Source organism: Vanacampus margaritifer, chromosome 5 (assembly GCF_051991255.1).
Source record: "Vanacampus margaritifer isolate UIUO_Vmar chromosome 5, RoL_Vmar_1.0, whole genome shotgun sequence".
Taxonomy (NCBI): Eukaryota; Metazoa; Chordata; class Actinopteri; order Syngnathiformes; family Syngnathidae; genus Vanacampus; species Vanacampus margaritifer.
This window is the reverse complement of record NC_135436.1, coordinates 27272261-27298114: the sequence shown is the minus strand read 5'-3', so window position 1 is coordinate 27298114 and position 25854 is coordinate 27272261. Positions and strand designations below refer to the sequence as shown.

The 25854-nt window shown below is 39.6% G+C and overlaps 1 protein-coding gene across 5 annotated transcripts in view; it reads left to right on the top strand.

The window, feature by feature from the left end:
* nectin1b (nectin cell adhesion molecule 1b) overlaps window positions 1-25854 on the top strand; it is a 212093-nt gene that overhangs the window by 116586 nt on the left and 69653 nt on the right. The window contains exon 7 of one of the 5 annotated variants that reach the window (XM_077566640.1): window positions 20-5970. The exons of the other annotated variants lie outside the window; for them this stretch is intronic. Coding sequence (XP_077422766.1) covers window positions 20-510 — 491 coding nt within the window. The 3' untranslated portion in view covers window positions 511-5970. Of the gene's footprint in view, window positions 1-19; window positions 5971-25854 lie in introns of those variants that run through there. 5 annotated transcript variants of the gene reach the window in all.

Here is a 25854-nt window from a genome sequence, read left to right as displayed (position 1 = left end):
TCTGTCTTTTCCTACCCAGAATTCCCTAACAACCCATCCGGGCGCGATGAGATCCCACCGGAGCAGCACAGTGCAGGTGTGGCCATCGGGTTGGCGGTAGGGGGCGTGGCCCTGTTGGGCGCCGCCGCCATACTGCTCTTCGTGTTCCTGCGCCGCCGCCAGCGCACCTTCAAGGGCGACTACAGCACCAAGAAGCACGTGTTCGGCAACGGCTACAGCAAGGCGGGCGGCGGCGGGGGGCTCCCGGTGCACCCCCCTATGCCCAAGAACCTGCAGTACCCGGACGACTCGGACGACGAGAAGAAACCGGCGCAGACGGGGGGCGAGCGCGACTTTGACGGGGAAGCCGAGGACATGAAGAGGCCCTACTTCACGGTGGACGAGGGCGAGAGCCGCGACTACGACGAGCGGACTCTGGCCTTCCAGTACGACGCCGAGCCCGAGATAGCCGACGACATGATTTCCCAAACCGACGGCTCGGTCATCTCCAAGAAGGAGTGGTACGTGTAGCAAGTGCCGCCCCTTCCGGGAGGCCCAACAGCCCTGCGGTGGCGCACCCCCCGACCCCTTAACCTCCATCACCAACCCACACTGGTCAAACTGCACCCCTTCGGAACCCTCCCGTCCTTTCCTCACTAACCCCCACCCCCTTTGCTGGAACCCCAAGATCGATTATATTTCATCCGGAGCCCCCATCGGGAAAGAAACTTTGACCCGGTGTCGAGAGCTGATTGGTTCATTCGTGTCTTTGATCTCTTGGATTATCATACTGTAAATGTCTTAACGTGTAGACCACTTGCTGGTGGAAGGGGTTTTTGTTGGGGAAATGAGGGTGAGGGTGTCCTGCAGCGGCACACGCCAACCCCACAAAAATGTCGACAACTGCCGACTTTTTGGTTGTTGAAGACTTTCACCTTTAATCAAAAAAGGATTCTTCAGTCCTATAAAGTCTAAGAAGCGAACTCCCAATTTTCACTAAGTATTCACAACAGTTTAACTCATTTGCTCCCAAAAACGTATGAAAACGTTCTATTTTAAATATTGCCATGGTCCCAAAAACATATGTATACGTTTTTAAAGTTAGAGCATACAGAAGGCTTTAATGCAGCCTCTGACCTCAAGAGGTCACTTAAAGCAAGAGAAGCAGCAGAGTATAAGAGATCAACCAGGGCCATGCTGCAACAAGATCCCTTTGCCAGTGTTTTCAACAGATGTTTGAATAATGATGAAACTTAGCTATATTTTAATGCTAATTGCTGCGGAAACAGATAGAAATAAAAAAAAATTCCGGATGAAAGAAGAGACTCTAATCTTTCTTTCGGTTTTTATAACAATAAAACACAATATTCTGTGGGCCTTGCAAAATCCGTCAAAATCCAGTAAAACAGCCGGGAGCGAAGTGGGTTGCTTCAGGGGAAATTAGTTGATTCTTGTTGTACATTGGGACTCTGCGCTAAAAATGTTCAGAACTGAAGAAGCCTTTTTGATGATACGTGAAACGTATTAAACCACCAAGAAAAAGTCCAGTTGCCGCCATTCAACTTTTACCGATCACCATGACCCGGATGACTGAGAATCTGCACAGATTTAATGGATCATCATGTTGTAAATGTCTTAACGTGCAGACCACTCGCTGGTGGAGGGTTTTTCGCCGGGCAAGAAGTCCGACACTGGATGCATCGTGGCTTTTTTTTTCAGTATGTCCATCACCAGTCCACTTTGGTCAAACCGACCCCCCCCCACCCACCCCCCTAAATCCCTTCCTCAGTAACCCCACTCCCCTCGCCGGACAGCATTCATCGCAAGTGGAAGAGCAGTGATATTTAACGCCGTTTTAGTCCGGAGCCCCCACAGGGACACAAACTTTGACCCTTTTGGGGGGCGGCGAGAGCTGATCGGTGTCTTCGATCGCTCGGATCGTCATGTTGTAAATGTCTTATCGTGTAGAGCACTCGCTGGTGGAGGGGTTCTTTGGGCACATGGATGGAAAAAAGTCTGACACTGGATTCATCGTGGCTTTTTTTAAATCTTTTTTTTTTTTTTTACAACATTGTATGTCTAACGTGGTTTTGTAATATTGCGATCAAAACAAAAGCAGCTATTGTTTTGTTTTGGGAGGGAGGATCTAAAGTGGGCGGAACGGAGGCCCTCATATCAACCCCCCCCCCCCCCCCTTGTCCAACGTGTCCTGACATTTACAAGAGCGCTCAAGGGGGGGCGGGAAATGTCATCGACGACACTCGAGCGCTCACTGCTATTGAGGTCACGCGCTAAAGCGTCTGTTGATCGAACAAGGACGGCAGCGCAACCTCCGACCTATCAAAAGGGAATTCCAACATGACGGCGGCCGTCTCGGAGCGGGACAGGTCGCCTGCTGCTTTCATGTTTGTTTTTTTTAACCAGAATGAATGCTTGTTCGTCTTTTTCATATAAAAAAAAAAATCACTGTTAATAAGTGCTCGGAAAAATACAGAAAGTGTATTACGCCTTATGTTACAGTGGCGCAATTGATGATTTGATACCTTGCTGGAATTGTAAGTTTTGCTCACTTCTTGAATTTGTGTGGTTAATTGATTATATAATAGACAGAATCCATCCGTCCAACCTATTTTTAGATTGTTTGTCCTCATTCGGGTCCAAGGTGAGCTGGTGCCTATCTATGGGCGCACCCTGGACTGTTGGCCAGTCAATCCCAGGGCACAAACAATAATTCAGATTTATGGACAATTAAGAGTCTTCATTAAAGTTTTAGCATGCATGTTTTTGGAATGTGTAAGTAAGCCTTAGTCTACGATTGTCTGCCCACTAGTCCTGAGTCTACTCCACGAGGATAGACTCTAGCTTATCTTTGACCCTCACGAGGAAAAGAACTATGAAAATGGATGAATGGAAGAAGTTGGAGTTCCTGACAAAAACCCAAAGTGCACACAAGAAGCCGGATCCTCCATGCGTCCACCATGTTGCACAGTAGACCATCCATCCGTCCATTATCTTCCGCTTAACCCGGAGTCGGGTGGCGGGGACAGCAGCGAAGCAGGGAAGCCCAGACTTTCTTCTCCCCAGCCACTTCAACCAACTCCTCCGGCGGGATCCCAAGGTGCTTTCGGGCCAACCGAGAGACATAGTTTCTCCAGCTTATCCTAGGTAGTCCCTAGGCCTCCCGCAGGTGGGACATGCCCGGAACACCTCTCCAGGGAGGCGTCCAGGAGACATCCGAACCAGAACCCCGAGCCACCTCAACTGGTTCCTCTCAATGCGGAGGAGCAGCGGCTCGACTCTTGAGTCCCTCGTGGATGACCGAGAGCCCGCTTGTATCTGGGATCTTGTTCTTTCGGTCTCGACCCACAGCTGAGGGTAGGAACGCAGATCGACCGGTTAATCGAGAGCTTCGCCTTTCGACTCAGCTCCTTCTTCACCACAACGGACCGATACAGAGTCCGCATCACTGCAGACGTGGATCGGATCGGTGCAGCGTCTGCACAGTAGGCATCAAAATGCAACAGTTGAAAATAAATGCAAGAGTTAAACGTAAGCAAAATTAAGTTAGAACTTGTTTGGTCTCTTGGGTTGCACAGAGCCCAGAAAGGGATTTCGACCCAGTCCTCATCAGAACACTCCAAATCCTTCAACTCTGGCCCAGGAAACACGAAGCTTCAATTCCCTCCACAAGTTTTCTACTAGGTTCAGGTCTGGGGACTGCGTAGGCCTCTACATTGACTGTGATATTAATTCTAGAACACCCCTGGCAGTATCTTTTTGGATCAAGACCTATCAACAGGCCATCTTCACTGTCTTTTTTTGTCCAAGATTTGACTCCGGCTCCGTTGATTACTAGTGTACCCCAAAACTTTGTTCCCACCTCCTTGCTTGAGTGCACAGATGGTGTTCCTTGGGTTGCACTCACATTTTTTTTTCATCCTCCAAACACGACGGCTCTAGTTATTGCCAAATCCGACCACAGCACTTTCTCCTTTTTTTTTAGTCATTCAGATGTTCACCAGCAAACTAAAGCCACATGGAAAATTAATGTTTTTTTCCTGGTTGACTATTTCCCAACGCCCTTAACAAGTTCTTTCCATATACTTTGGGGCTGCCTTCTTAATTTGTCGTGGTCATCCTCACAGCGCCAGATCTTACGTAGAGCTCCAGGTCGAAGAAATTGTCAGGTTAAGTCAAACTAGAACGTTTCATAAACAACAGACAAGGAAGGAGGACAAGAGAATTATTTTTGCTGGCGAAGAGACCGGACAGAGATGCGCACAGTTGCAATCTTCTACCTCTTCGAAGCACATTCTTCCCAGCCCTCTCTCTTTTTCTTTTAGGGCAGTCTCTGGTTACACAGTCGTTGCTGCTCTAAAGGTTGGGGGAACACACAGCAGCAACCGTCCCGGATATCCGCAAAGTGTTTCAGCCGCTATCTTGTGATAAGGGCGCACTTCCTGTTTTGCAGCTGTAAGAGCACGAGTCATGCTTTGCAATACTGTAAGAGTAAATATGGGATAACTTGGGTACGTTAATTCTAAGAGAAATCTTTTGGAATTCTCGTACCAAGCCTTTTGCTGATGGTTTTGTAACCCATTCTCGCCGCGTGCAGGTCTATAAGCTTATCCCCGACATCTTTTGACAGCTCTTTTAGTCTCGAAATGGATTCCTGGAGGAGCCGTCGTTCTCCAAACGAGCAGTTGCGATATTGGCGAGTGGGACCATCTGGCTGAGTTGAAGCAGATCAAATGCTAATTTTCACTATATTAGGGTCTTTTAATGCATTTTGGACCGGCATTCTGTCTATTATTAGCAAATCGGAGACTTTTAATGTCCTTACAATTTCAGCAGGGGATCAAGTCATTATTTCCTCCACTGCGTGCATGTTTGTGTGAGTGTGTTGTTGTTGTTTTTTTTGTTCTCATTTGCAGTCGAAAGTTGATGGGCACACAAGCGACACTAGTGCATTTTAATATAACATCTATATAAATATATAAATATCATAAATAAATAGGCAAGGGGGTAAAAGCATCTAGGTGGTGAATGTTTTTTTTTTCAGATGAGCATGTCAAAGTTTTTAAAATGTAACAAAGCAGAGGGTGTCGAGACGTTTCTCTTTGGTGTCATTCTTTTTCTCTTTCTTTTTTTTTTTGGACGTATTCGAGTTAAATGCCCGCCAAGTTTTTTTTTTGTTTTTTCCCTTTGACGTCCGTTTTTTGTTTTGTTCGTCGCATAAGAAAAGAATGTGTTGCGTTTTCATGTTCTCGTCTTATCTGCCGGTGCATTCAGTGCCTATCAGAGCCGTGAAGTTCACGTCATGAAATGTGTTTTGTGCTAAAAAAAAAACAAAAAGCAAACTCTTAACCCCCCCCCCCGCATGTAAGCACAACAACCCCGTCAAAGAGATTACAAACCATTAAAACGCCCGAGTGAGCACAAAGTCGACGTCCCGCCATGGACGCTGGTTGACGTCTTTTTAGTTGTTTTTTTTTTACATTGTCCTACCGTTTTGTAATAATAATAACTGTAACTTCATTCCATCCTACTTTTTTTGTATTCATTGCACTGTAAATAGTGTACATAAGATTGAGAGTGTAGGTCCACTATGTGTGTGTGTGTGTGTGTGCGTGTGCGTGTTAGGGTGTAAACTAAATGGGACTGCAGCCCTAGAGACTCCACATCAAGCCCCCCAACCCCCCCGCCCCCGACGCTCGTGTTTCTCAGTTTACCACTACTAGGGGGCGCCAGTCAGTCAACACGTTCGCTTTTAATGTCCACGTTACGTTCCGGGATCTCGATGGCGATGGGGAAAAAAAAAAAAAAAAGAGAGAGAGAGAGAGAGAGAAATTGTTTGTGTGCAGCCATGTGAATGTAAATTTCTGAGGGTGTTACAAAAATGGAAAAAAAAAAGTCACTTGTTGAAAATTGTGATGACCCAGTGAAGTAACTTGTATTTGTTTTAAGCATTAAATGAGTTCAATAGTCAAAGCGGTGTGTGGGTTTGTGTCTTCAAGGCAATTTGTCAACCTATGACAAAAATCACAATCGGGCACATGATGCATTTTGTTGTTTTGTTTTTTTTTTTAAATAAAGATAGACCAAATAATTAAAAAATAATATATCATCACATAACATTGCATATTTTCTATTTTAAAACAATACACATTATTAGCTTGGCATTTTCAAGAATCAATATTTTGTGGTATCAATATTTTGTCTTTTCAGGAAAGTTAAGTCAGTAATTTAACTTTTTTTTGGGGGGGGGGCAATGTTAATAATTGGGCTTTTATTAGGAAACCAACATAATTGTAGGAAAGTGCAAAATCATTAGTTGGATTTATTTTTAGAAAAGAATAACAGCCATAGTTTGTTTTCCTTTTAAGAAAGTGCGATGTCATTAGTTTTGATTCTTTTTAGAAACGGCATCACGCGGCGTAGTCGCGCCACAACCGTCAGTCAAGGTCAACCAAACCTTTTGTCTTAAAAAAGAAAAAGACTGTTTAGATTTGAAGACCAGATCGACCTTTTTAGCCAATTCCTTCACCTATTTTCAAGAAAGTGCTTTTTCTTCTTTTTTAGAAAGTGAAACTTTTTTTTTCTTGTTAAGAAAGTGAAACATCATTACTTTTTTTTTCGTCTTAATAAAGTGAAATAACTTCTTTTTTGGGGGGGAAAGTGAAAAATGATTACTCATTATGGTGCACTTTCCTAAAAAGAAGAGAAATGTTTTTAATAAGTTTTTTTTTTTTTTTAAACAATCATTTGTTTAGGTGCTTTTTAGGAAAGTGTGACATCAATACAGTAGTTACTTTTTTTAGGAAACTTCATAGTTTTTCTTCTTGTTAGGAAAATGAAACAATCAATCAATCACTTCATCAATTTTTCAATTTGTGATGGAGATCTTCCTAACACAAAACATGCCTTGTTGGGAAACCTTGCGTTCATGTAGCGATTGGGTGCGACTAAGTGGGCGAAGCCGTGCACTGACGGCTGTGAAAAGAAAGATCACTTCCTGAATGGGAAAGAAGACAAAAAAGCAAACGCTTGTCTTTTTCTTGTCATAAATGTCAAGAAGAAAGACGTCCTCCATTGTTGTTTATTGGCGCGGCCCGGGTGAATTTAATGTGCTTGTGTCGCCACGCTATGATGTCACGCTATTCGCCAAGCTGACACGCGCATCAAAGAACACTTCCCCATCCATAAAGAGGACCACCCAGCCGGCAGGCGTGATGCAAAGCCACCCGCTGCCCCCCCCCCCTGCCCCCCGCCCCCCCATACAAAATACGGCAATGTCCACCTGCAGTCTTTATGTTGTTGAGGGAGGCCAATGCAGAGACCATCCAAAATTCTTCACTGCTATAAAGTGTCTGCAGGGCTCTCTTGACGCAACCTCTCTTTCCCAGCATGCAATTTTGCATCTCTCTCTCATACACACACACACACACACACACGTGATTTAAATTGACTATGACTGGCCTTGCGATGCAAACACGGTTGCCAGAGTCCGCACTTGAAAATATAAATCTCTCGCACATTTCCTAAAGGAAAAAAAAAAAATCGACGTTCCCACACAGTGTCAGGAAATCTGTGACCACATGAAAACGTGCCTGCAGACCGTTTGAGCCAATCAGAGGCCTCCGTCACGCACTGACGCCTCGGTTGCAGGGGGTGGGGGGGGGGGGGGGGGGCAACATAAGTCAATAGATTTTCATGCAATTATTGCATGCATTCATATTGTTGCTAACAAATGAAAAACATATATTCTATCTCCAAATTTCAAGCATTTTTTTTTTTTTACAAAAATGTTTTTGTATAACTGTCAATTCTATACAAATAAGTGTTAAAAAATGAATGAAATATAAAATGTTCGAGAGAAGTAAATTTTCACTACTACATTTTCAGTATTTAATTTATTTTTAATAAAGAGAAATATAAAATATTAGAGAAGTTAATTTTCACTACTACTTCATTTTAATTAATATTTCAATTTCTTTTTTTTAAAATGAAGTTCTTATTTTTGTAGTTATTATAATTTTACATCATAAACCAAAGAATGTTTTTCAGCACAAAAATGAATGAATGAATGTCTACTCAGATATGTGTATTTAAAAACAAAAACATTTATGAATGTTTTATTTATCTTTTTATTTGTAATTGGGGGGGAATATTACTTAAATCGTTGCCCACTAAAGTATTTTTCAAAGCATGGATTGCATTTGACAAGTAAAGTAAAACACAATTTAACAAAAATACATGTGGCAAAATAAAGATATCCACATTTAAAAAAAAAAAACTGAGTTTTTTTTTATTTTAAAGCATAGATGATGATGGTTTAATTCACCAAATTTTTTTCAATATTTTATTTTTGTATTTTTCAAGGGAAGAATATATATTGGAAGTTCATTTCAAATTGGGGTTAATATATAAGTGTATTCTGGTGTACTTATATATAGAGATATAAGCTATTTAATTGAACAGCGAGGAATACGCTGCAACAAATTCTCCCGAGTGGTGAATGACTTTACCCCCGCATAAACACATCTCAAAAATCAATGTAAGGAATCCCAGCACGTGCTTATTAATGCATGTATGCAATTAATAAAGGAGGCTGTCACGGCTTCTATTGATCGTTGCGCTGTAATTGCAGGTTGCCATCGGCACTTTAATGATAAACCAAAAGGAGTGAAACAGCGCCGCTGTCCATTTGCTCCAAAGAGTCCTTTGATAGCGCAGGAGGACGCTGATTTAGCTTAGCTTTTAGCTTTTAGCTTTTAGTTTAGCTTTTGGCTTAGCTTTTTGCTTAGCTTTTAACTTAGCTTTTAGCTTAATTTTTAGCTTAGCTTTTAGCTTAACTTTTAGCTTAGCTTTTAGCTTTTAGCTTAGCTTTTAGCTTAGCTTTTTGCTTAGCTTTTAGCTTAGCTTTTAGCTTAGCTTTTAAATTAGCTTTTAGCTTAGCATTTAGCTTAGCATTTAGCTTAGCATTTAGCTTAGCATTTAGCTTAGCTTTTAGCTTGCGCCGCTATCCTGCTTCCGTCTCCAGATTTTTCTTATTCTTACAAACATTTCTATAAAAGTAGTCAGTGTCCACACAAATAGCTTAACAAATAGCTTAACGCTCACGCACGCACGCACGCACGCACACACGCACAAACACACATACAAAAAAAACAAAAAAAAAAAACAAAAGGGAGAACAATGATGATGACATTTCAAATGATCAATACTGAGATCTCCCAAAAAAAAACAAAACAAAAACAAATAGCTTAAAAAATAGATCTGATGATTGTTTTGGGCTTTTTTTATTTTATTTTTATTTTTTTTATGTTTCATACTCATATTCTGGTTTTACGGCTCTAAGAAGTTCAGCGGAGGCGTCGTAACGCGGCGCCAGGAGCTAATGAGTTTTCTTTACACTTCTCTCGTGAATGGCATTGATTAGAATTTCTTCCATTAGCCCCCGTGCAACTTTTATCGGCTCGCTCAAATAAGCAGTGATTGGGAGCCAAAGTTGGCAACAGTAGCTAATAGTTGTCAAGTGTACTCGCGTGAACAAATCAATAGACTCACTCATTAGCCATGATTCACTTTTATAGACCACTTTTCTACTTAGAAATCACAAGATGAAAGTAAAAATATGGAATTGTTTGACTGGGAATCACTTTCAAAATCATTCCAATGTCTTGTATGGAGTAGAAGAGCAACTTGTTGCCACGGCAACCCCTACTGTACTTCAATGAAATTTTGAAAGTGTGCAGAGTATCACATGGCTTAAACATTGGTTTTAATTGTTTAAGTAGAGTTCTGTTGTTTTTTTGTTTTTTTTGTAAAATAAATTGGCATTTATTTTTTTATGTCATATTCAAAATAAAAAATAAATATAATAAATACATTTTAGAGGATAAACATCATTTTTATGAGAAGAAAACCAAGAAAAAGTCGTAATTTTATATATATATATATAAAGTTGTTGAAAATCATCAATGGAAGGTCAGTTTGCGACAAAAGTTGCAATCTTATGAGAAATCATTTTTGCAGTAATTCTATAAGCATAGAAAAATTTGGAAAAATAAAGTTACTTTTCATTGAAGAAAGGTATTTTGTGAGAAGTCACAGTTTGGGAGAACAAAAATTCGGATATTACATTAATAATAAAGAAAAAATCAGAACATAAAGTTATCCAGTGAACGTGAATGTTAGGGAAAAAAATCATAATCTTACAAAAATGAAGTAATCGGATTCTATGAAAATAAAGTCAGTTTTACATGACAACATTTTTTGTATTTTTATCATAAATATTTAAATGGGCCGTATTTTTCCCGAAACATTTGGACAAATTCCGTAGTTTACGACGTTAGGGATCCTTCGACAACAACTGCAACAGCAAAACGTAATTTTGTCAACAAACCACGTACGATAAATAATCTCATTCCAACAGATTTTGATTGCAGCTGTGCCGAATATCACGATTCTGACACTGAAATGCGAGTTGACGTTTGGTCAATAATCATCGACGGCACGCGATGCGCCAACGAATGAATCAACCTGCGGAGAAATGGAGAGCGCTCGCCAATCGATGAGCGGCGCAAACGCTTTGGATTCAACAATGAACGCTTTTTGCTCTTTCACGCCGACAAGTCCAAAGTTCCACTCGGGCCAACGTGACGTCTCAGTTCTCTGACCCGTGTCCTCGGTTCCAATTAGCTTTCCAATCTGGTTCCCATTAGGCGGATTGCTTCCTGGCTTTGTTTGCTGTATTTTGTGAAACATGTGTGGCGCGCATCGATTGGTTGCAGAGTCACCTGGCTGCCCCCCCCCCCCCCCACCCCCTCTCAGCGCTGATGTTTAATTGGAATGGATTGGCCATGATTTGACAAATGATCTCGCGTAAATGAAACCTAAACAAATGGCGGGGAACACGCTTGGTTTGTGTGCGTGTATTAAGTGTGTATAGTTCTTAACTCCCTATGCTTCATGTGAACTCTGTTGCTAACCAAAATAGCAGCACCTAAACAGTCCTATGTGTTTTACCACATTTTGAACAGTGTTTTTTTGGCGAAAATTGGCATTCCAGTAGACTCTGACGTCAGTTAAATCACGAACAGCTAAGGCCTATGTGAACCCTGTTGCTAACCTAAACAGCAGCACCTACCGAGACAAACAGAGTTAAACAGTTTCTCTGATCAATTGAACTATGCAGTCTTACTTACTACATGTTGTCGCAACGATGAGTATTTTCAGCAGACTGCGACATTGGTTAAGATAAACATTTGAGCTCTGTTGCTCCCCAAAAAGGCAGCACCTACCGAGGCACAGTCTCTCTGATTAATTGAATGATGGGCGTCTCGCCACATGTCGTAAGTGGGCTTATTGTGACAATTCGCATTCCAGTGGACCGACATCACCATAAGAGTTGACACATTATCTTATTTCAACTCTGTTGCTAACAAAAACAGCAGCACATACCGGGGCACATAAATAGTCCCCCTTTTATCAACTGAAGTGTTTTTTATCTCGACGATTCATGTTCCAGTAGACCCTCGCGTTGGTTCAAGTCAACAGCTGAGCCCATTTGAACTGTGTTGCTAACCAAGACAGCAGCACCTACCGAGGCACTGATGTGGTCTTTCTGATGAGGTCAAATGAGTCTCACTGACTGTCCAGAAAGGGTGTGTTTTTTTTTTTTAAACATACTTTCCTCATCATAATTGTGCGAGCAGGTGGGATTTTGATAAGGAAACGAGGACTCTCAGCTGTCACGTGTGCAATGACACGCAATTAAGCAAATCACAATCATTTTTAATTAGCTGTGAGGCGTCTCGTGACATTTCTTTGATTATCACTTCCATGCTTCACTTTTGACTGTGATAAAGAACACCTGCAGACATTTACGAACTTCAAACCAACTTCAAGCACTCATTTTAAAAGTTGAAATAATGAAAGTATGACTTTGTGGATTTTTACAAATATGTTCCTGATCCTGCGCCACTTGCACTGATTAGCATATTTCCTCAAAATGGTATCATTTATTTAACTACAGTGTGCCCGCTACAGCCACATAACTTTGACTGATACAGAACTCTGTTAGCTCAATGCTAACAGGCAATGCAAAACATCATAGACAGGCTAACAAAAGTGGCATCAATGTTGCTACGGATGTTTGAATAAAATGGACGGACAACAGAATAATTATGTTTGTTTGATTGTTTGTTTTTTAATCTTTAGCCAAAAATGACTAATACATGTATTACTGCAGCTGATTAGCATATTACCTCAAAATGGTATCATTTATTTAACTACAGTGTGCCCGCTACAGCTTCATAACTTTGACTGATACAGAACTCTGTTAGCTCAATGCTAACACGCAATGCAAAACATCATAGACAGGCTAACAAAAGTGGCATCAATGTTGCTACGGATGTTTGAATAAAATGGACAGACAACAGAATAATTATGTTTGTTTGATTGTTTGTTTTTTAATCTTTAGCCAAAAATGACTAATACATGTATTACTGCAGCTGATTAGCATATTACCTCAAAATGGTATCATTTATTTAACTACAGTGTGCCCGCTACAGCCACATAACTTTGACTGATACAAAACTCTGTTAGCTCAATGCTAACAGGCAATGCAAAACATCATAGACAGGCTAACAAAAGTGGCATCAATGTTGCTACGGATGTTTGAATAAAATGGACGGACAACAGAATAATTATGTTTGTTTGTTTGTTTTTTAATCTTTAGCCAAAAATGACTAATACATGTATTACTGCAGCTGACTGACTATTTGTGACCGTCTTGTGTGTTTAGTGAGCGAGTGGAGAATTTCCAACTTGTGCCTTTGAGGGGATTTCCCAAACAGTGGTCAGAGCGCGTGGCTTTTTATTTGAATTTCGTGCTGCTGCCGCCGCTCTGATTACATATTGATTTGCGATTTAATTTGTGTCCAAATAAAAGGGATTACTCCGTGATGAACAGTTACACGCACCGACGGGAATGTTTGCGTCGGTAGAAGCCACGATAGCGACCATCGTCGGCGCTCTTTTTAATGCGATTAAGATGATATGAAAACGCAGCAAGGCGGCTTATTCAAACATTGTTCATTAAATAAACATGTGGATGTGTGATAACCCTAACCCTTTTTTTTTTACCATTTTTATTATAATATATATAGATTATTCATGTTTTCATTCATTGTTTTATTTAAAAAAAAATTCAAAAAGAATTTCCTCACTGCCATTGACGACTATAGACGTCAGAAATTCGTTTTTCCCACTTTTGTTAACAAGAGTATGAAAACCTCGATTTTTTTTGTATTGTATTGGAACAGATATAAAATTTGTGATTAATTGTGAGTTAACTAGTGAAGTCATGCGATTAATTACAATTTTTTTTAAAAAAAGATTAAAAATATATACATTAAAAAATATATATATGTTTTTGAAAAGATTATTAAAAATTGTAATTGTAATTAATCGCATGACTTCACAAGTTAACTCACGATTAATCACAAATGTTATATCTGTTCTAAATGTTTTTTTCTAGGTTTTCATACTCTTGTTAACAAAAATGGGAAAAAAAATGTTAAACTAATAGAAATAGTTCAAATGAATTTTGGACGTCTAACGCCGTCAATGGCAGTGAATGAGTTAACTCATTTTGAAGTCAGTTGATTATTAACATTTTCAATAAAAATGTTTTTTTTTTTTAATATGTATAGATAATCAACCATAATCAATGTCGGGTAATTGCAAAGAAACTTGCGTCCGTCCTGCAGCAACTTCGTAGTGTGACTCAACTCTCATTTAGCTTGATGATGTCATCAGACATTTAAACATCTTGAATGAAAACTCTTCAAAATGCAGGAAGTGCTCAAACTAATAACACCGCTGACTCACTGCAGCCAGCTGTATTATTCCTAGTGGATGACACACACACACACACACGCGTGCACACACACTCCGTTGGTCCGCTGACCCTCATCCGTGTGCATTAGCGTGGCGACCATTTCAGCATTGAGAACGGTCGTTAATGAATCTAATAATTGGTTAATTGATCTGTTGTAAATTAATTGTAAGTCATTTCAAAATGAGAGTGGCATATTGCTTTATGTAAATTATATATATATTAGTAAAATGCTTTTTCGATATTTCATTGATTAATTGAATGATTGTGTGTGTTTTAAAAGTATAACAAATAATGTAAGCACGGTTTGAAATCATTGTTCTTAAATAAAAGGAAAAAAAACAATATTAACAATGCTTAAATTAAAATGTTTTTTTTTTCAATGCAGCTGAACTGTAGCTAACTAATGTACTGCACTGAATTGAGAAACGTTTAGCCACTGTTACATAGCGCATGATTTGAACGTTTGATGCTGTGATTCTTTTGCGTACCACTAGAGGGAGCCACGCTCAACTACCAGTACTCACACACACCGCGTTTTAAGAATTTTACATGGTGATATTTTGAAAGTTTTGTTTTATTTTTTTTATTTTTTTGCAAATCTTCGTTGACGATGTTGAAATTTTGGGCTGTTTCCATGGTGAGATTTCCAAAACCGCAAAAAAGCCCAGAGTTGTGTAGAACAAATCTTTTGTTTTAAGCAAAAATTCCTTTAGAAAATAGAAACAAATCCGATTTTCTTAAAAAGATAAAAGTATTCCGTTTTGATATGAAAGGAAAATCCTGTTTATTGTTTATTGCTTGTTTCAGACATTTGAACCCTCCCCATGAGGCCTCATTTTCTCACTATTGTCTCTAATGAGCACGTTTGCGTTGCTACGAAACTGCACGGCCTTAAGACGGCCAAACCTCCTCCGCGTTTTTTAATCAGCCGACCTTTCTGAGCGCGGCAATCATTGTCAAGTCAAGTTCTTAAAATGTGTTTTTATGTGTTTGTTTTTTTCCTTTTCCTTGCCTTCGTTCCACAATCACAACTGCGAAGGCATTAGCATAATTTAATGCGGGGGGCCAAGAGTGATGTTTATTTATGCCTCCTTGAGGATGACGCCAGGCAAAGGCAGTCATTTTGTTTGCCGCCGACCTTTAACGTCTCCGCTGATTACGTTTGCCAGCGACTTGTTGATCTTTATTTATAAGCTGCTGAATATTCCGCCAGTCTCGGCTAGGCTTAGCTTAGCATTTAGCCTCCCTCTGTGCTCAATCAAAGCACTCCTGACTCGACTGAAGAAAATCATATGTGGAAATTTTTCTTTTTTTTTTTTTTTCCACGCAGCTGCAACATTCCTCTCGAAGTGTTCCATGTTTTCCTCGTAGAATGCTAACTTGAGGCGAGGGAGCGGGTAGCGACTGGCGCGCTTTTGTGTCGAACGTGAAATGCGATCCACAAGCTTTATTGTTGTTATTGTCGGAAGTTTTGTTTGAAGTGGGAAGTGTGTGTCGGCTGACGGCCTCGAGACATGAATGTACCTGCAAGAACAAAGATACGCTTTATCATTTTTTTTTTTTCTACGAGATTTCATACCAAACGGAGGAAGGGAAAAATATCGCCGCTTGTTGCTGGGGTTTTTTTTTTATATGATAAAATTCTAATACTAGAAATGATGATATAGAGCTGCAATCTGATAAACGATCGATCAGGAGGTGGGGGGGCTGTGGAGAAGATATTTCTGGTTGACATCAAGGTTATTATGGTCTGTTAAACATAACGAGTAGTCATAACTAAAAATTAAAAAAAAAAAGAAAAAAATTAAATGCTGTATGTCCATACAGAAGAAGCTGCTCGATTATGAAGAAAATATTAATCATGATTATTTTGGTAATAATTGAAATCACGATTAGGACGATGATTTATTTTTTGGTGCAAAACAAGAAAATGTACGTAAAAAAATATCACCACAAATTAAAAAAAATTGAAACACTATCTATGATTATGTAACAAAAATTAAATACAAATTTTAAAAAGGTGCAAATGTAGAAATTTAAACAACTCAAACAACTCAAAATTTGTGTTCATCTTTCTTTTTACAATTATGCTGATTTTTATAATTTTTTTTAATTTTGGAGTGTAATAATTGAAATTGTAATTGAATTTCGATTAATTGCACAGCCCAAGAAGAAGAATTGTAGAAATAAGAGAAATGATCTTTCTTCTACTTCTGAGATGATTAACAGTTACGACATTTGATCTTTTTTTATTGCTTTACTTTTGTGATGAAGGATAGTTGTAACATTGTTGGTTTATTTTCCCAAGGGTGCGACAGTTTTGACATGTTCTCATTTTTTTAGTTTCACTTTTGTCACAATGGACAGTTATGACATTTTTCTCATTTTACTTCTGTGATGATGGATGGTTCTGTTCCACATTTGGTTCGCTTTTGGACGTCGGATACACCTGCACAAACTCTATGCCTCCTACCCTCTGCAGTTGAGTAAATGATTGCCCCTCCCGGCTGCTTTATGTGGAAATACAATAATTGTCATCCTAAACGTGATTGGCTGCAGCTCCTAATTAAACTGCTTTTTCATCAGCTCTCATGGTTCGGTGTCGGTGCGAAGGTCCGGCCGCCTTAGCCTCATTCTGTCATCTCGTTTCAAGCCACAATGAACGCGCGCTCCTTTTCTTGTCCGTCCTGACGCCCGCCAAAACTCATCGGCGGCGAGGGAATTGAAGTGGAGGCTCTTGTTTTGTTCGGGTGCCTCCTTCGGGGAACGGCCATCAATCAGGTGATCCATTGTGCTCGGCGGGGAAACCTTTTTTTCTCTATTCAATTGGCAATACTATTGAACGTACGGCAGGGTACATTATAATCTCAAGGCCTGGAGCGCGGCGGCGAAAAGGTGCGGAGGCCGCGAGCTTTGTCGCCGTTTTGTGTGTGAAGACGAGGCCGCTAATGACGTTTGTGCTCTCCGTGTCTCCTGATGCACTCGTTCCACCCGAACTGAATAGAAAAACTCACAGGATTTTAGTGTGTGTTTTTTTTTTTTTATGCCAACAATGGGACACAGACTGATTCTTGTGATTTAATCAGATCTGAGCTGCAGGAAGAATTTAATCCCATGCTGCCCCCCCAAAAAAAACAATCAACTAAAGCCCAGTAGCATGCGAATAAAACCACTTCAACTCAGCAGCCAACTGAACAAGCAAGCGGTGGGAGTGAAAAAGTCTCATGTGCGAGTCGTAAGTAAAGCGTCAAGTCGTAACCTTCAAGTTTCACGCAAGTACTAAAATTACTGTGTAATATCATCGATACCATGTCAGTATCGATGATATCGGTCGATACGGACACTGTAATATCGATTTTATCCATACCAAGTCAATATTGGATCCCTACGGGCACTGTAATATCGATAGCAAGTTGATACCGGCTCGATATGGGCACTGCAATGTCGATATTATCGATACCGATACTCTTATGCACTGCTGCGATTTAGTCAAATAGATCCTCCCCTCCCGTTTCAATCGCGTGCCGTCATGTGACTTCTCATCTCTGTGGTATATTGCCTGATCACATACAGTATTGTACTTGAAAAATAATTTATTTTGTATGTTGTTTTATGGATTATATTTGCTGCATGATCTTGGCTGGAGGGGAAAAAATCCACAAAAGAAGTGCAATGAAGGCAGAATTTTTAGTTTGATAAAGAATTGGTTTAAATTTGTTTTCTTCTGATTACTTTGTGCATTTTGCTTTAGAAAGTAAAAAATATATATTTTGTTATGGTTGTAAAAACATTGAAAAAGTATTTTCTGGTAATCAACAAACCTCTTTTTTTCCTTTCTTTAAAAAGAAAATAACACAAAAACCTTTAAAGGTTGACATTTTATTGTGATTAGGCAATTAGATTATACAGCTACCTTAATAAAAATAAAATAAATACATACCATGATTGAAAAAAAGTTTTTAATGATATCAGTATCATACTTGGTATCGGATTGTTTTTTTTGGAAAATTTGCAGTATCACACAGCACTAGTCAAAAATACTTGGGTTGATTCCTAATCTAGCCTAATCTGCTCAATTAGCATATTAGCCTGTTTGTGTTTGATGTCTGGACTTTCACTTAGTTTGCTGTACTAACACGTTCACAATCATTTTTGTATTATGTTGTCCATTATTTTGTCTTCTCAATAAACACAAACTTAATATGAAGCTTACCCAGCTATAGACTTTTCTCCATGTTTTGTGAATTTAGTCAAATGAGTTTTTTTCCTACTGTCCAGGTTTATGGTAATAATGTTGATTTGCTGTATTATAAGTTGAGCAAGGCTAATTTGGGAGGTACTAACTTCTTTGTCACTACTATCTTCAAGTTCCTTTCGGGCCACTTGACTGCGCCAACATCGGCAAAGGCCAGCGGCGTGCAAAAGGCAGGGCTGAGGGGGCGGGGGCGGGGCCATCCAAATGAGAGTTGATAGTGAACTACGTTTACGAATGTCACAACCTTCTTCCAACAGGCATTAACCATCTGCTCTACCGCTAACGATGGCTTTCCAACTTTTTATGTCCACAAACCTCCGTTGGCAGCTAATTTTTTTTTTACCAAAAAAAGCTAATTTTCAAGCGTGAACTGTTAAGACTTGTCGAGTCATGTACAATAGTCCAAAGTCCAAATATTTCATTTTAGCCAAGCAGGTCCCTGAGTCCTAAAATTGGCAACTTAAGTCTGCCTTGAGTCAAGTCACGTGACCCGACCCCACCTGTGCTATACGTGCCCTGCGATTGGCTGGCTACCAGTCCAGGGTGTACCGCACCTCTTGCTCAAAGTCATCCGGGATAGCCTGAGGATAAGTGCAGTGTAAAAGGGATGGAAGGACGATTTACAAGAACCGCTTAACCACATCAGGCTTGCAAACCGTTCTGTTTTGACGGTAATGAAGCGCCGGCCAGTTCGAGCAGACTGATTGGCCGGCGTGCCGACGGAGCGGAACCGGCAAGAAAAACACCCGAGCGGCGAGTTGATGCTGATCGATGAGCTTGTTGTCTTAGTTTTGTTGAAAGCGTAAATGAGGAAGGAGTAGTTTGTACGTCTTCATTTGCTGGCCTGGCGTCCGTCGGCTCGGAAAGACAAACAAAACTTGCGGATGGAAAACTAAAGCGAAGTGTAAACTTTGTTAGTGTTGATGTTTCAGTAGAATAAATAATATTTTAGGGCGAGCGGAGCTGCACAAAAGAATCTCGCTGACTGCGGGTGTCAAAGCTTGTTTCTCAACAGCGGGCGCAGTTAATGGAGCATGTGCTGACGCTGGCTTTGTTTGGAGAAGCTCAATTGCGACCAGCAAAGTCGCGTGGCGGCCATGGCAGCGGCAACACGGCTATTTGTCAAGGATGGAAACGCGCTAAACTCTTGGAGGAATAATATATGCCTTAGTAGCACTAAGCCTAACGGCAATTATAGTTTTGTTGTTGTTATTTTTAACTTTGCAGTATTGGAAAAAAAACATTTTTTTTTAAATGTTTTATTCTTTTTTTTAAATATATAATTTATCTTTATATTTGATCATTGAACACACTATTTATAATTTATATTTTTTAAATTTTTTCTTTTGGAAAGTTTTTATTAAAAAGTGTTATGTACTTTTTAAATATTTTTGTTTTTAACAAAATATATTTTTAAGTTGGTGTATTTTTTTACCTAATTATTGTATATATATATATATATATATATATATGTATATATATATATATATATATATATATATGTATATATATATATATATATATATATATATGTATATATATATATATATATATATACATATGTATATATATATATATATATATATATATATATATATTTATTTACAATTTTGTTTCCTAAAATATGTTGTTTCAATGTTCATTTGTACAATCCAAATAATTGAAATAATTGGTTTTAAAACGTTTTATCTAAATATTAATATGTTAATTACGTTTCATATAATTTGCCTCATATTTTTATTTGAGAAAACATCTTTATTTTTACATTTTTAGCTATAGTTTTGTTGCTGTTATTTTTTAAAATATCTTTATGTTTTACAATATATATTTTTAAGTTAATGTATTTTTTTTACCTAACTAAGTTTTTTAAAATCATTTTATTTACTAAAATATGTTTGTTTCAATGTTAATTTATGCAATCCAAATAATTGAAATAATTGGTTTTAACACATTTTATCAAAATATTTAAATATGTTTATTACATTTCATATAATTTCTCATTTTTATTTGAGAAAAAAGTATTTATTTCTCTATTTTTAATATAATCAAAATAATTGATATGGCTGCTTTAAAAAATATATAATTTATTTGAATATTTTTGTCATAAAACTATTGATATTTTATTTAACAAAATTATTTAATCTCAATACATATATGTATTGATTTAAAATATTTAAAGCTTTCTGTTTAAAAAAAAACAACAACCTTGTATATATATATTTTTTTAACACATTAAATGAGTAAATAACGTTTGTTGTAACTATAATATTGTAATTATATAATTTACTTTTATTAAACATCTTTGTACATGTAACCATTTATTAAGGTTGATATTTACCAATGTACAGTCATTCCAAACGATCTAACTATCAACATATGAGTGTGTGGAGCGAGTTTACTTACAGTTGAGTCAATGTTTCAATTAGTGTTGATTTAGTGCATGCGGCCATTACGCGGTACCCCGTGTGTGGTAATGGCGACCACCTGTGTCGCTCCTGCTCTGGAAAACAGCTCAGCATTTTTCTGCTGACTCTGCGTATTTTTCCAAAGCCATTCCCAGCCCCCTTTGCTCCCCCCCCCCCCCCCCGTCCTTTCTCGCTCCGCCCCCCCCCCCCCCCCCCCCCCGGGGCAGGCCTTGCATGACAACCCCTCCGGTGGATCCGTTGTGTCAGCTGCGTGATGCGGGAGTGGGTGATGACACGCTTCCTGCAGATGTCTAATGACTGCTGACGGGAGAAGCGGCGGAAAATGGAAGCTGTGTTATTAATTTACTTTCATTCAGATCCTATCGCAAATGAGGAGCGGCTTCTTTTTGGAGACCGCAATAAAATATAATCGGATGACGTTATACGGAGGGATAGCCGCACAGGCTTTGCCGGCGCGACCGTCATCTCACCCCTCGGATGCAAACGAATTCAGAGCAAGTTGCATCAGCGGGCCTCAAAATGGCGTCTCCTGGTTGGTACAGTGGCTGCAATAAAAACACGACAAAAAGACAATTGAAATTTGGCATTGCCTTTCTGCTAACATCATCTATTAACCTTTGACTAAAGCTTGGAAGGCATCCAGTTGTGTTCAGGGTGGTTGTAGTTTGCAGTGGTGGATCAAACGGAGATCTGGTTCTTATATCGTGAAGTAAGTCAACCAAAATATAAGAAACAGCTTTCAGTTTAATGTCATACAGTTGTACTGTACGCTGCTCCATGTACTTTTTTCTTTCTTTCTTCTTTTTACATTTCATTGCCTGTCTATGACACAACTTACACCCCCTAACCCCTGTTTGGCCCTCAACCCGAACTCTAAGATTCACATGCATGCTCACCCACCACATTTGCAGACAAGGCTGATTAATGACAACAATGTTGAATTAAGGTTCATCTAAACACAATAGCTAAATAATAAACAATTTTTTAAAATATATTTTAGATCATATAACTCATTCACTTGCCAGCTAGCCCGTTAGACCATTTAAAAAATATATATATACCTTTGATATGGAGTGTTCAGGAAGGGAATTATTGACACGGGGGGAGTTAAAAATAAGGAGTTACCAGTCTTAACTTAACTTAACTTACCTGCATTAAATGTTGTTTATGCTTCCAAGTTACTTGTACAAAGCCAACGGCAGCGTCACATTACTTAACTAAAAGGCAATTCCTCCGAGCTTCACTTTTTATTGCCAGAAATTCTTTCAAATCACGATAGTTGGGGGACAAGCGGCTCCTCGTGTTCATTCAGATGAGTCGCTTTTGCAAGCAAAGTGCCGCGTCGCTTTGCAGAATGATGACTTCCCTTTCAAATATCATCAATCCCACTCCAGACACCACGGCCCGTTAACAGCTTTTTGTGAAACAAAGCTTTTGGTTTTCATCTTCCGGGACTGTTGTTGTACATTTGACTCGTTAGAAAAATCACTGCGTAAAGACGTATGTCGCAAGTTAGCTTCACGCTAGCCTGATTTTTTTTTTGTAATCAAAGGACTTGAATTCAAATATTTTTTGACTGCTGTCAAGCATTTCAGTTCAGCCGACAAGACTCGCAAACCATCTTTTTTCTTTTTCTTTTTCTTTTTTAACACAAGCCTTTAATTTTTGCCTTCAGTGACTGCTGTCAGGCATTTGTGTCTGCATTTGTGGCATATGACAAGGAGAAGCGCTGAGACATGCAGTTAGCTTTGCGCTAGCCTGATAGGACAACTTTGAGACTTGAACTTTGATGACAAGAAGGAGCACTGAGTGAAGATAGCTAACACGTTAGCTTCACGCTAGCCTGGTAGGACTCTCAGACCAGCTTTTTGTAAATGAATTGCATACATTTAGAATATTCTGAGACTGGTGTTTGTGAATTTGAGTTCATCTGCCAATGCTGTCTTACCAGAAGTGGCACTGTTAGCTTCTCGCTAGCTTGGTAGAACTGAAAGTCTGCTTGCCGACGTCGCTTTTTTGTAAACAAAGGCCTTTGATTTGAGTATTCTGGGACCGCTATCAGGCGTTTGAGTCGGGCTCTGTGATGTCTGACAAGAAGGAAGTAAGTCTCACGTTGCTTAATTAAAAAGCAGTCACTCCAACCTTCACTTTTCTTTTTCGCATATTTTTCAAAATCAAGATACTTGCTACACGAGTAGCCCCTCGTGTTAATTAAGACGAGTTGCTTTCGGCTCGCCTGACAAATAAACTAATTAGCGCGCCTCCTCGCGGAAAGACGACGTCAAGCGGGCTGAAATTGAAACGTCGTCCAAGCGACTCCAAAGACGACGACGGCCCGTTCCCAATCATTCCCATTCATTGCCATTCATCGCTATTCATCGCCATTGCCTCGTGCTTTACTTTGATTAAGGGTGCCGCGTCTCCTTGGAAGAGTGTGGAGATAAAGAGTCGACTTCTCCTCGATGGCCTCGAGGGACTCGAAAAGGGAAAGAAATGATTAGGCTCACGTGCCACTCAATTACGTGATCGCTGAAAGCAATCTCTTCTCAGGATGCAATTATCCAGGACGGATGGCGCTCGGGCTGGCCCCGCTGGTGGAACTTTAAATCTAAGCCCGCTTAATAGATCACATGTGTCTCCATGTTGCTACCTTCCACTTTCCAGTGCCCACAAAAAGTTGGAACCTATACTTTTTCGGCACCTTTCCTAACCAACGCCTTATTTTTGTGGGTTTCTACGACCTGTTTTTGTTCCAATTGTCTCATAGAAAAAACTTTTGTAAACAAATTGCTTGCAGTGCATTTGAGACCGTGTTTGTGCTGTTACTGGTTTTATTCTGGTAGGTTTCTACTTCCTGTTTGTTTTCACATTTCCCATTGGCTCGGCCTTTGTTGGAGATAATCTGTGACTGTTGCCGTGCATTTGAGTCCATCTGTTTCTGTTTTGTTAGTTTTATTTAGGTAGGTTTCTACTTCCTGTTTTGTTTTCACCACCGCAATGGCTTGGATAGGACTCCCAGCTGTAGCCCTTATTGACCAACTTTTTGTGTCCAAAGGACTTAAATGCGGATGTTCCGTGACTGGTGCATTTGCATACTTGCTATATTTTGGTAGGTTTCTACTTTCTGTTTTGTTACCTTTTGTATTTGCTTTATACTACTCTCGCAGGTATTGCTCAGCTTTTGATCCGACTTGTGTTGTGTATTTGAATGCTGGTTTTATTTTGGTAGGTTTCTACTTCCTATTTTGGTTACTTTTACAGTACTCTGGCCGGCAATGTTTAGGTTTAAAAAAAAAAATTTTTTTTTTAGCAAAGGCCTTTGAATTGAATTCTCCTGTGACCATGTTGTGCATTTGAGTATCATCAATTTTGGGAGGATTCTACTTCCTGTTTGTTTTTGCATTCCCATCGACTTGATAGAACTCTCAGCTGCTGCACTTATTAGCCTTTTTTTTTTTTTTGTCACCAAAGGACTTTAATGTGGATGTTCTCTGACTGGTGTCATGCATTGGTATTGGTGGCTTTATTTAGGTAGGTTTCCACTTCCTGTTTCTGTTTTGTTCCTCTTTCCACTAACATTATTGCAGGTATTGGCCAATAATTTGCTATGTTAGCTTCTTATGCTAGCTGTGAACTGTCTGGCTACCAAATCCTTTCATGAATATATCCGTCTTGCTTTTATTTTATATTTGACCTCATTAACCTGTGTTTTGTCAGTTTTATCTTTTGATGTATCCTTCTTTTATGTTCTGCATTTATCCATCCGTTATCCAAACCGCCTATGTTGTTTTTGAAATCATGACAGTATTTCTTTACGGATTCATCTTGTGTATGAATGGTTCTCGGCAAACTTGCTTCGCCATGTAGAGTTACTGAACGTTTTACGATGACAACGGATTGGAATTATTTCACTGATGACTGATCTCAATTGGAAGTTTTGTTGTGAAAGTCGACCAAATGGGACTTCAAGAATTCCCTCCGACTGGCGGCATTCAAACAAAAGGCCACGGCCTTCATTCCCATCTGTTCAACTCTATTTGAGATGAAAACTTTGTTGTACATTTTCTCTGTTCCACTCGTATTCCCAAAATGAGTCTGTTGTTTTGAGTCTTCGCTGGCCACGCTCCCGGCTCTTTATGGGAAGCTTTAGCAGCACCTCTCCGGATCGGGTTTCTACCGTTTTTTTCCCCCCCTTCTCTAAATCTCGCCGGGCTCGACCGCCTGGCAAAGCGCTCACAATTCCGAGGCCAGAGGAGGGGGCTGATGTGACCACAGTTTGGAATTTCTTTTTTTTGCTCTTTGTCATACAAAGCGAGAAAAATGAAAGCAGATGTCGGGAGCAGGAGTTTGTTCGGAGGGGGAGCATGGGGATCATCATCATCCTTGACAGGCCTTGTCTCCGTGGCGACCGTTCTGACGCTCTTAAAAGTGCACACACACACGGGTGCGCACAACAAACGAACAACGTGAGGATTTGATTATACAAATGTTTCTCACGAGGCACAAAGTGGAAGAAGCACTGTTAGCTGCGCTGGCCAAGCCCTCGTGTAATTACGCATTGGGAAAAGATGGCTTTTATATTCATGAGCTGAACAACTGGCTGCAATTTAAAAAATGGATTACAAGGGGCATATTTCTCATTTTCAGTCCCCACATCGTTTTTAACAGCACATTAACTCTGTCTTTTTTGTCACGAGTGTGGTGGGAGGCAGTTGGTTGTTAGTCCACTCGGTGTGATTTCTCTGTGGGGAGGGGGACAGTTGGCGGGAGGCGTTCTTTCCTCTCTTGGCTCATTTGCTTTGGTCTGCTGTCCTCCCTGGACCGCTAATTAAATGAAATCCAGTTGGGGGGTTTTAACCAGTAAACCCCCATCCATCGCGGGGCTTACATTGTTTTCCGATTCCTCTGTGTTTACACGAATCCCATTTATCCAAACTAACACACTTCATCTCATAATCATGCCCAAAGATGTACATTTAAAAATGAACTAACAGCTGTCACATTCTGTAGGCGTAAAAAGCAGGATTACATCATTCTTCATCTTCTTTCAAATTAGTACCGTGTTGTTTGACCTCAAAACACATAAAGTCCAGTTTTTCTTGAAAACTGAACATTCAAACCCAAAAACGTTTAAATACGTTTTCTTAATACTTTCTCCTTCACTCCCATAAACGTACTTATACGTTTATGTATTTATTTTAATGTAAGAACATACAGAAGGCTTTGATACAGCTTCTGACATGAAGAGGTCACTTAAAGCAAATGTAGTTATTACCAAAAATGGC